The following is a 12,394-nucleotide window of genomic DNA, read 5'->3' as shown; positions in this document are numbered from 1 at the left end:
AAGCCAGGAAGGATGAAGCAACTGTTGACTTAGAGTTAAAAGAGGGAGCAATAAGAGGGACAAGTAGGGAAGAGAGAGATAGGCATAAACAGAAGGAAAGGGAAATAGGGTGACTGGCAGGTGATGACGGACATGCAGTGAATGCAATAACCATCTTGTGTTTCTGTCAGTATTTATGACAGCTGGCTGGAGGAAGACAGTTTGAGTCCTCAGCAGCAAAACACTTTCACAATCCAGAGTATTTTAACAGGTTTCTTTCCTCTCCAATGTCCCGTGAGACTCACCTCCAGCAGCAGTAGAGTCTCCTGCTCAGTCCATTCCCTGGTGGAGCTGACTGCTTTACCCTATAGGGAAACAAAACCAATCACATTAAGAAATTTAAGACAATAGGACAAATTTATTAGAGTATGGTTTCCACTTTTGCTGGTAGCTTTCAATATAAAGTGAAAAAAAGAAAATATTATTTCTCATTTTAAATGTCTATTACTGTTGACCCTTTCAGAATAAAATCTAATTTGGAAAACATTACAGGTTGTTCAGTGAGTTGTGTGCTGACCTTGGGGTTTTTCTTGTTGTAGAGGTCGGTGCGAATGCCGAAGTTCTGCAAGTCGATCTTGTCTTTGCATTTGTCAGCGAAGTTGGGCATTTGCTGTTGAGGGGGAATCTAGAAGGATGAAACAACACATGTTCAATAATGTTAGCAGGAACTTAAACAAGTACTATGCAAAGACATTCACTCTATCAGTCTGTGTGTTTTGCAAATGAAGCCTACTATGTAAACAGTAGTAGTATGGTGGAATCTTGAGAGAACAAGATGCAGCTTTCAATTTTGTTTCTCATTTCCCTTTCTCAATTTTACCAACTCCCTACATGCATCCATCACTCGCTCAGTCTTACCGGTGGGGGTCTGTGGTTCAGTGGCATGAGGCCAGATGGTGTGTCAGCCAGCACGGTGAAGTGCGGTGTGGGTGGGGGGCCCATGGGCAATGGGCGGCTATCAGCGTCGACCTGGTAGTTCACCAAACCCCACTGCTCCAAGAACGCATGAACCCTAGAGACAGACAGCAATGACATTTAATAGGCTTTTATTTTCTTATCTTTGCAGCATTTTTCTGATTCATTTCAAATGGATTCATTTTAAAAAGTAAAAGTTTGTAGTCTGTAGTCACATTTCTGATTATATGTGCAGTTTTCCCACTATTGGATTTACCAGTAACTGTCAGTTATCTAGTGTTTATCTGTGCCACACTCTGTTTTAGGGATAATAAGCAACAGATAACAGAGCCATCCAAGCTATGGGCTGGGTTATACTTGTTGAGTACCAGTTTGTAAGATGTGCTGTCTGAACATGTGGGAAATCAAGTGTTCACAGATGTTCCGAACGGCCACAGGTGGAGTGAAAAGCCAGTTGTCACAAAGGGGAGGGAGGGACGTGATATTGTTTAAATACAGCACATATTTTCAGACATTTTTCTCTCCTGGAAGACATTCATAGTTTTGCACTCACTTGCTCACATGAAAAGTGAAAGAAATGGTTCTATCGAGAATAAAAAAGGAAAGTGAGAGAGAAGTTCACACCCTGGCTCTTTTCTCACCTCTGCACCAGCGGCCAACCACAGCGTGAAGTGGGTGTCAATGTTGGATGGTCAGTTTTGGAAAGTTACATAAGACATTCAACCATCTAACAAGAGCTTCTGATGGGGTATAACAGGCCCCCTAAAGAATGTGTAAACTCTGGCATGGCTTCTGGGACACTGACTAAAATTACATTTCCATTGGATCCAAAACTTTGTTTATTAGGGAATGTTACACTCCATTAGCACACTGGGGAACGCTAAGTGTATAGTAATGACATGGAAATCAGGTTCCTGTCTCCTCATTGCTGAATGAACAATTGAATTCCAATTAAAAAAAGATTACATACACTGCCAGAAAGAGAAAACACATCTGTAAAGATTTGGCAGCCTTGTTTAGCAATGTTGGACACATTTCAGTTTGCATGTAGGTGGAACAGAGAGGGAATTTGGAGCTGTGTATGCACTTTAGACAATTGTTTTATTTTTTTTAAACTGCATGCACTAAAGGGATTGGCTTACCTCATGATGGCACAGACATCCCCGGTCAGGTTCCTGCGACAGGAGGTAGAGGTGAGGTACTCCTGAGGGTTTAGCCGATACGTGTCGATCATGAAATTACGGTAGGCCAGGTATCTGTTAAAGAGTCGAGAAGAACCACAAAAGAGATTAGCATACCAGGAAACATATCCCTTTGGGTCTGCAGAAACATATCGTACAATAATCACATGACATGGCGGCGGTTTAATGGAATTTGTAAGTGTGCGTGTGTGTGTGTGTAAGCTCACATCTCTGGAGTTTTGGACTTGTTCTTGCCGTTGAAGAACTCAGGCAGGGCTCTTCTCTCAATCTCATGGATACTAGCAGGAAAGAAAGTGTCTCTGTTTTAGCATCAGTTCATTAAATTATGGAAAAATGACTGTAGCTCCTTGTTATCTGCTAAATTACAACCCACTTAACTTAAAAAGGTTTAACTATCTCAAACCTCATATTTCAAATCATATTTAACTACAATACTAGTGACAGTGACCTGCGAGTTTTGAATCTCAACTGTACCTTTCACTGTAAGATGCCATTCTTGATTTAAATTTTTTACAAAAAGGTTCTAGCCTCGGCTTTATAGCACACAGTATTTATGACAGAGACTTTAAATTCTCAATAAATCACAGGAAAACAAAAAGCAACATCTAATAAACAAGAAGAACACTAATTATGCCGTAGTAATGTGTTAATCCTCATTTCCCGGCACGTACCAGTTGTAGTCAAACCAAGCGCCGTAGCTGGGGATGATGATGTGGTGAGTCTGCTCGGTGACATTGTCCTCACCAGAATCTATCAGTCGGTTGATTTCAGCCTTGCTCTGTTCCTCGTCATCCTGCAGAAGGACAGAAAGAGTCACAAAGGTCAGTGTGATGATGACGGACACGAACAGTATTGGGAGGCACCAAGTAAAGCCAATAAACAACTTCCTAAAAGTTTCTCAACATCAACAATGTGTTTGCCTGGAAGGACAAAAGCTGATCTTGCAGTAATATTTGGATTTTTTTTTACATTGTATTATGCAGGCCTAGGGTGTTGAAGATTAAGGTGTTTGAGGAAAGACCAAGAGAAACTAAAGGAGGAGGATTTGTTAATAAACGAAAAGGACAAAAAAATAAATGGGCAGCCATTGAGCATGAGCCTATGAGCAAGCAATCATTTTTTAAAACCAATAAGACACTCACAAAGGGGTCTGAAGTGCATATTCCAAGAGAAATCCTCAGGCAAATAAACAAAATGAAAAAGATGTCTCTCTTTCTAGATTATATATATATATTTTTTACAATATAAAATAAAACTATTATTTAGATATTTTGGGATACACTTTGTGAGATTACTGATTGTTTTTGTTATTCTTTTGATCCTTCCAGCACAATAATATATTGTATTTTGAACATTATTGTAATAAATGTTGTCTTTATCAGTCAAATACATCTTTTGTTAGTTAAAATCCAGTGTGTGGAAACTCTAATTCTTACCTTTCCACCAGACAGCACAGAGTCATCCTCCATGTCATCTGGACAAAATAAAGCAGATTTGAGTTGAAATACAACACACTGGCGGACACTTGTATTTGTATATTGTATTATTCTTCTAAATTGATTATTGTAATTCAGACACAGCTTAACAGATTCATTCAGGTACCTACCCAAGTCTGCCACATTTCCTCCTTTCATTGGAGTATTTTCACTGTCTTTCTTTGAATTTGCTGTGTATGGAAGAAAAGAGAAAAAACGAAAAAAGTGAAAAGCTAAAAGAGGGGGGGGGATCAAAGACTTTAATTCAGCCGTGGGCATGGAGGCATTAACCAGACTCTGGTTTGCGAAAGAGGACACTAAAATAGAAATGGAGTGCGAAGGAGATTGTGTATATTGGGGGATTTTTGTAAAAGTGGGACATCCCAGATGGGACTCGGTCTAAAAAGAGCATTTTAGTAAGGACTGTGTGTTTGGTTTTAAAGGGAATCTTTAAGGGGAATACAAATCCAGCCTTCCTCGTCTCTGGTTGTTAACACATCCTCAGGTGGTTTTCCTAAAATGGATCTCATCTAATGTGCAGTTATGTACCTGGCAAAATGACTTTATTCTGAGGACTGCCTGTTTTCTGCACTTTTGATTGTATTTCTCAACTTTCTTTTACATTTTCTAGATACAATTTATTGAAAACATTATGAAGTTATTAGTAACCATTAACCACCAGCAACCACAACATCACATCTGATCAAATTCAGACTGCTGCCTCAAACTGATTATTTAGAACGTTCAAAATAAATAAATAAACAAACAAACAAACAAGAGCGTCCAGCTTAGCCCCACCCTCGGCACATACCATTCTTGGACATGCTGCCCTCCTCCATGCTGGCACCAGCTGAGGAGTCGTCCATGTCCTTGTTCATGTCCTCCTCTGTGTCCTCCTCTTCGCCTCTGTGGCCCCGTCGCTTCCAGTGAGGCCCCGGGTTCCTGACACAAAGGACAACCACAAGTCAGTTAAATGCCACCTAAAACATCAAAATATCCACAAGATCAAGCATATACAGCAATTTCAGACCGCTTCCCCAAACAATGTCTTCTGTTTGCAGAGCATTAAGTCATCAGCAGGTACGACTGAAAGTCAGTGTGTGCTTGGAATATACACATTATATGTGTCATTTATTTTCTGTGGTGACGTTCTAATGCATAAGTGTGGTGATATTCAACATTTTTTGTCCCATAAAAATCTCAAAACCAACAATAAAAATCCCAAAACTATTTAAAAAAAAACACATAAACGAGTCACATCAATGCTTTGAGTAACATGTTTCTTCTTTACCATGAACATGGCAACTGTATTATTTCAGTCAATCCCACTAACGCTGTCCTGCTCCCGTAAATCGAGCACCATATTAATCCACTACTTAAAATAGTTCACACCAAATGCACCATTTACTTCACTTTGACTAACATTTGCTAAGAACTAAAGTACAGTGTATACTCATGCCCTTGTTCTGTAAGACCAATGTGTCACCCACCGGGTAGGACAAGTAACAAGTAACAATTAACACATTTTTGGTTTTGGTCTTTAAAGGGATTTGTTGACAATAGGAAAAATATAAAACAACAAGCAGCGCCATTTCCAAGCCCACCTGCACAACTCGGCAACATTTTTTCAATCTCTTTTTTTTTTTAATGTATTTGCTGTACCACTGGCTAGAAAAAGAAATATTAAAAAGAATTCTTACCCCTTCTTTCCTCCCTTCTTGCGGGATTCAGCAGGAGTACTGGGTGGCGAGGGCGAGCGCCTCCTCTTCTTGCCAGCAGAGTTGGCCTTGCGCTCCTTGCGATCGGGGGTACGGGAAGACTGATCAGACAAACCCCGTGCAGCGCAGGGAGCGAGGGATGGAGGATGAGAGAAAGAGCAGCAGAATGAGAGGATGGAACGGTTGCACACACAAGGAGGGGAAGCGGTGGGAGAAGGACTGCGGGGAGGGGGGAGGATGCCGTGGTGGTGGAGGAGACGACCAGGGTTCCTGTATACTGTCCTTGCTCAAAATAGCTTCTCTTTGACCCGAACCTTCACTTCTTGATTTGAGCACTGCGGTGAAAGATTTATCAGCCAGAAATTATCTGTGGCAGACAAATCACCACCTCACCTTTTGTTGTTTCATTCTCTTTGTTTACATACAATCCTTTTGGTTGGGTTTTTTTGGCCAATGTGCCCTCTGAGAACCAAATTAAGTAAAACAACACCTCTCAGTCAAACAGGTTGCTGATTAGCTCTTAGTCTCCTAGTCTTAGGTGGCTGTGGTGAACCATCTGCATGATCAGTCTGTGAACAGGCCAAGACAAAAATATATGGTGTAATAGAGGGATTCAACTAAATGTCCACCCCCTTATTGAATCATTTGCATGGCATCTAGACTCACTCATGAGTAAAATGTTTTGGCCTGTGAAATAAGTAATTTGTGACAGTGAACCTATTTTAGAAAGTGTTTAAAATAACTTTCCAAACACGGACAGAAACCCTGAAATACATTAAAAAGGAGACAAAGAGTGAGGAAAGGTTTGGAAAGGATGCGCAACAAACAGACAGAAGCCAGATAGACGAAGAAGGACGACAACGCACAAACCACAGGCACATGCAACAAAACAAACTGGCAGCAGAAACATACACTTAAAACACAAACCAGCATTCAGCCATATCAGTATTTCACCAGTTACAGTTTACCAATGTGAACATTCAGCGTCTTTTGTTGGTGAGTTAGAGAATGCTGACATTTAACATCAACAGCAGTGGCTTCTAGCTCTGCTGATGATCTATAGAACCTTTCAGACCCAGGACCGTCTGGGAATGAAAATCTTTGGGACTGAAACACACGCAGCACAAATATCTACCTCCTCCTCCTTGGGGAAGATCCTCTGGCGGAAGCTAACCGGCTTCTTGTTCTCATCCACCTCGTAGTCTTCTTCGTTCATCCACTCATTGAAGGCATCAGTGTCTAAAACCCACTTGGCGTGGACCTGAGGGGGAGAGGGAAGGAGACAGAGTTGAGGCAAGCTGTTCACCTCGATTGAGTCTCAGTGGGCTGGTCTGTCCTACTACAATCTAATCATCCCTTTTAAACCGCTGCCCTCATTTTCCTCCGCCATTTCCCAATAGAACGGACTCACTGTTGCATGTTAAAACCAGAATATGAGTGGGTACAACACCCTAAGAGTCCAACATGAACTGTACTTTTTATGGTTCTTTTTGAAATGTCATGTAGCAGCATGACTGACTGCAACCACGTTGAATACGTTTCATCAGTAGCCACAACCAGGGCTCCTTGAATGCTTCTCTCCCAAAACTACATGAATAAATAAAACGGATGGCCTCACTTGACACTGGAGGCTTTTTTCCATTTTGAATTAGATGCTGAACAGTTCCTTCTCTGCGTGTACTCGTTGCTCACCTTCCATGGTCTGTCAGAGCTGGGTGGGTCCTCCACATCCCCGTCCACCTCGCTGGCTGATACCCATGTATCATAGCTAACAGAACATAAAACAGCATCGGGTCAGTGACAATTACAACATCAATGAGATGACATGCAGAAGGATAATTTATATAAAAAAATGCGTTGAATGGTTAAAAAAAAACCAATTCACACAATTATTGTACAGCGCTGACTAACAGAACCTCATTATAGCCTTGATGTTAGTTTCTTACAGAGATTCTGATTTAGTTTACTTGTACGTTTGAGTGAAATGTACATATATGATTTATTTGTTGCTGTTTTATAAAAAAAAATGGAATTAACAGAAATCTGTGAGTGTTAAAAGGTTGTGTTTGTGAACCTCCTCTCTGCTCACCTGTCCGGGGAGAGACCCCAGTGCACCAGCACCTGCTTGTCTTTCCTCATGACAGGACGAAGCCACTCATCTATAAACACACACAAAGCAGACATGGACAGATCACACATTAACCAACAGAATATGCAAAATACTGAGCATTACATACACATATTTACTATTATAACGGCATAACCTTGATAAAATAACTAAGAGATTGATTATTATTATTTTTAATAAGAGTATACTATGCAGGATTTGTCTGTTACCATTTGTAAACACACCATTCAAAGTTGGCCCCATGTTATACGTTGTTGGTGTTGTTTTGAGGGAAATTCTGGATAGTATACGTTTAAAAACAGACCATAACTGTAAAGAAACAGTTGTACCCTACCTTCTTCTTGCTGGGATGGAGATGGGTATATGTGGTGGGTGGCCTTTGACTTATCGTCAGTGATGGAGCCCTGCAGAGGACAAATACAAACAGAGTTGATTAGTAATTAGTAAGAACCCTCCTCTACTTCACTGACATTTATTTTGAATTGGCTAGTTTCCATAGTACGTCTGGGCTCACCTGGTGTCTTTTGATGATGTCTTTGAGCTTACTGGCTTGTTTCTGCTCGATGTCCGGCGACAGGAAGACAGTGGGTCGAGTCAAGCAGTTATTCTAGAAGTCCAGAAGCATTACGTTAGAATCAGGATAGTTTCACACGTCTATCCATGATGTTTGGTTTGGTTAAAATACACAGAAGTGACAAAAAACATTAATACTGGAGTTTATTCAAATGAACAGACTGCAGCAGATATCCTAACTGGGAACACTGAGCTGTTAATCAATAGCGAGTATACGAGTCTGACCTGGACCAAGTTCTTCTCCACATTTAAGAACATTTCCACGTTCCTGTCCATCCGGGAAGGATTCTGCAGGTCAAATCTGCGCCTGGGAGGAAGAACAGCAACAGAAACAATGAGCTGTAGTTGCAGCCAAACGTCTAAATAATGCAGCAACTGCTTACGATGAAACAAACACTGCTGCAGTGAAAAGTGTGAAAGCAAGAATGCGGGGCTTCCTGACCGTGACAAAGTCGAGACCGTGTGTGGCTTAACGTTTGGGTCAACACCGGTCTTTCTATGGAAGTTAGTGAACTCACCACCCCTGCTCGCTCTTAAACTTGTAGACCGACCCCAAGATGTGACAGAGAGCACCCGCTGCCTTGAAATCCAGGAAACACTTGGCCTGAATATAGGACGACACAGAGGACGTGGTGTTTTAGCACTCCGCGCACGTTTTAACAGAAAAACGAAACATGTTGTTGTTGTGCTTACAGGCAGCTTGGTAAGAGCAGGATTGTTGACCCTGCGTCCAAATGCGTCCTCCTGGAACTGCAGCAACTGGACCACCAGACCTGCCAAGGATTTACTGGAGGGGGAGTCATTCTGGACGTACTGGGAGCAGACAGATACAAAAAAAACATTTGTTAATACACAGAGAGAGAGAGAGAGAGAGAGCTGCACACAACACAGTATCCCAGTTCAACATTTCACTGCATGAACATGTTACTGTTTTGATTAGTCCATTAACTAACTGGTCAAAAGAAGGTCAAAGGTGAGGGTCAATAACAGGAGCTGGTCAGAGAGTCAGGGTCTCCCTTGAGGACATTTCAAAAAAGGATTATAATTGCAGTTGTGTGTCCTTCCATCTACCAGATGTCAGGCATTCACAGCCCGTCTTTTCCTGGCCACAGACAGAGCTACGCCGTCTGCCAACGGAAAAATAGGACAAACTAAAAAAAGGGGAAACACTCACACAAGACCTGGTCTATTTATATATCGAGGACAATGTCAAGGAGACCCACTTCGGGCCCAACACAGCAACATGGGGCTGTTTGAGGTACAGCGACTGAACGTAAACAAACTGGAGCCAAAGATCCGGGTCAGGAGCCAGACTTTACAGGTTTGGTTTCAGGTGTTTAAAAACGTGGTTTAGTATCCAAAAGCTACATCCACAAACACTCATCTGGGGTTTATTTTATTTAATCATTGCATATAGCTTTAACATAACCGGCTGAAGGGGGAATCAGGGTTTGGATGGAGGCACGAAGAGACAGGAGGACCACTCTTTGTGTGGATAACTTAGTGGGCGAGAGGAGCCTCACTAAACTGTGTGCATGCAAAATACACACAGTGATCCGACGATTATCCTTCTAGCAGAATATGATTTTAAACGGGAATAAAAAAAATGTGTCTATATTGCTAAAACAGTAAAGTTAGGTAAGGTATCCCGTGACTAACTAACGCTTAGCTTCTCGGGCCTGATAACTTCATTTTACCGGGTGTTTTTTTTTATGAATTAATAAAAAAACTGCAAACACGAGTTGAAGTAGTAACCTAACTAACTTACAACCTTCATCTGCCTCTCATTTGTAAACATTTCACCCCCCCACCACCACCACCACCCCCCCACCCAGAGCGTGTTATCAGCAGCTAACAGTGAGCTACAGAGCTAACCAGCCAGTTAAAAACCAGCTTCCCCTCCAAAAAAAACAGCTTCTTCAACAACACATAAACACGAATAAACAGCCACCAGCTGCGTATCACGAAGCAGCCGCCTTTAAAACCACCGTAACTTCAGCAGCAGTCAGCTTTGTGCGGCGGGTGGCTAAAGCTATAATAGCAGTGCTCCATTGTGGCAGCGGGACGCGGGCCGTCGTTGAACTCAATGTGGGGGAAGCAGCTCACCTTCTTGTAGTGCTTCCCGATCCACAGCCGCACCGTCTCCAACTGCGATATCGTCTCTGAACTCTCCCAGAATTTGGTGGACGGGCCGCCGTCTTTCTTCCGTCCCACCGCGGTCCCGCTGCCGGTGGGGCCGGTGGTGGGGCCGCCGGAGCCCGTCCCGCCTGCCGTTGTCGCCGCCGTCGCCATTGTGTGTTTTGTTCGCTGCGTTGTCTCTTTCTCTCTTTCTCTCTTTCTCTCTTTCTCTCCTCTCGGCGTCGCTCACCGTGCAAGTTTTCGAATGATATTGCGCAGCCGCAGACGCGTTGACACTTTTCAAGTCTCGCGAGTCTCGAGATGAAAGGGCTTATGGGAAATGAAGTCATACAAGACTCCCTCGAGGAAATTGAATTTCCAGCAGCTTTACAAAACACTTATTCATATGATATATAATATATATATATATACTATATAATATACACACACTATATTATATATACACTTATTTCTTTAATTGAATTTTTGATTCTTTTACTGGTTTTTGTTCTCTCGTACATTAGTGATTAGTATTTATATTTATTCCCTCCTACTTTTTACTGTTTTTTCTCTCGAATAACATAGGTTATGATATCATATTATTTACTATCTCTTTACTGTTATTATAATACTGTTTTTTTATTCTTGGTACATCAGTTGTTGTATTATTATATTATATTACTTTCCCTTTCTACTTACTGTTTTTATTATTGGTTTTTTTTTTCTTAGCCTAACATAGTGTTGGATATATTATTTATATTATATTTTATTATCACACTACTGCTTACCTGGTTTTATATACTGGTTTTTTTTCTTGTACATAGTGTCTATATTAATATTATATTATTTCCCTAACTCTTACTGTTTTTTCTCTTTGATACTATAGTGTTTATATTATATTATTTCCTACTCTTACTGTTTTCTATACTGTTTTTTTTCTGTACATAGTGTCTATATCTATATTATATTATTTCCCTACTCTTACTGTTTAATTTTCTACTCTGTCATAGTGTTGTTCAATCATATTATATTATTTCCCTACTCTTTTACTGTTTTTATATTTACTCGTTTTTTCTTGTACATAGGGTGTTATAATATTTATATTATATTATATTATTTCCCCTACTTTCTTACTGTTTTACTATACTGTTTTTTTTCTGTGTTACAAGTAGTGTTCTATAATCTTATTATAATTATATTATTTCCCTACTCTTACTGTTTTTTCTTCGTTACATAGTGTTTAATATTTATATGTATTTTCCAAACCCCCTACTCATTACTGTATTTCGATTAACTGTTTTTTTCTTGTAACATTAGTGTTTTATATCTATATTATATTAATTTCCACTATCTTTACTGTTTTTTATACAGTTTTTTTTTTCTTGTACATTAGGTGTTTACTATTATATATATATTATTTTTCCCTACTCTTACTCGTTTCTTTCTCTTGTACATAAGTGTGTATCATCATGTTTATTATATTTCCCTACTTTTTACTGTTTTTCATATCTGTTTTTTCTCTATCCACTTTGTTTCGCCCCTGGTAAAACATTGGAATTTACCCATTGTGGGGACACAATAACAAGCGATATTCTATCTTTATCTTAATAATCAAGAGGTTATAAAAAAGTACAATATATACAAAACCAATAAACTCTTTAAGCTAAATATAGAAAGATAACGAATTAAACAGTAAACAATAAACTATTAGCTTAAATCATAAAGAAAGAAAGAAAGTAGAGATAAGAATTAAAGTAAAATAACAAAATAAAATAAAAAGTTAAAAATAAAATAAATGTATATAGAGAATGATATACGAGAGCTTGCTTCCTTTTTCGTGCTTTTACTGTTGTAGGCTAGTGGTTCCCAACCTTTTTTCTTAAGGGGACCCGGGATGACCCCGACTACCATGACTTATTTTTTATTTTATATTTTATATATATTAAACTGCATTAACGATACAGAAAATCTTATTCATTAATATTATTATTATTATATAATTTTTTATCTTTTCTATCTAAGTATTTTATTCTATTGTATTTTATTGTATTTTAATGTACCTGGCTGCTATGACGACCCAATTTCCCTTCAGGGATTAATAAAGTCTATCTATCTATCTATCTATCTATCTATAACACAATAACTGCAGGAAGTTTGTGTAAAACGGGCAATTTGGATGAATTTTGAGCAGATTATTTCCTGTGAATAAAACAGTTTTCCTGATAT

At 39.8% G+C, this 12,394-nt stretch overlaps 1 protein-coding gene across 1 annotated transcript in view; it reads right to left on the bottom strand.

The window, feature by feature from the left end:
* Positions 1-10,420, bottom strand: part of smarcc1a (SWI/SNF related, matrix associated, actin dependent regulator of chromatin, subfamily c, member 1a) — a gene marked incomplete in the record, with an annotated part of 19,169 nt that extends 8,749 nt beyond the window's left edge. Inside the window, 19 exon segments of the mRNA XM_035671668.1 lie at positions 285-344; positions 557-664; positions 898-1,051; positions 2,097-2,210; positions 2,363-2,434; positions 2,828-2,949; positions 3,593-3,630; positions 3,763-3,822; positions 4,443-4,573; positions 5,332-5,450; positions 6,485-6,610; positions 7,042-7,117; positions 7,439-7,508; positions 7,812-7,881; positions 7,992-8,084; positions 8,276-8,357; positions 8,569-8,654; positions 8,744-8,863; positions 10,157-10,420. Of these exon segments, the coding sequence (XP_035527561.1) occupies positions 285-344; positions 557-664; positions 898-1,051; positions 2,097-2,210; positions 2,363-2,434; positions 2,828-2,949; positions 3,593-3,630; positions 3,763-3,822; positions 4,443-4,573; positions 5,332-5,450; positions 6,485-6,610; positions 7,042-7,117; positions 7,439-7,508; positions 7,812-7,881; positions 7,992-8,084; positions 8,276-8,357; positions 8,569-8,654; positions 8,744-8,863; positions 10,157-10,342 (1,887 nt within the window).
* Positions 10,421-12,394: the final 1,974 nt, after the last annotated feature.

Source organism: Morone saxatilis, unplaced genomic scaffold (genome assembly GCF_004916995.1).
Source record: "Morone saxatilis isolate NCDOM2014 unplaced genomic scaffold, NCSU_SB_2.0 Contig24, whole genome shotgun sequence".
Lineage (NCBI taxonomy): Eukaryota > Metazoa > Chordata > Actinopteri > Moronidae > Morone > Morone saxatilis.
The sequence above is the reverse complement of the archived record's forward strand: the minus strand, read 5'-3'. Positions and strand labels throughout refer to the sequence as shown.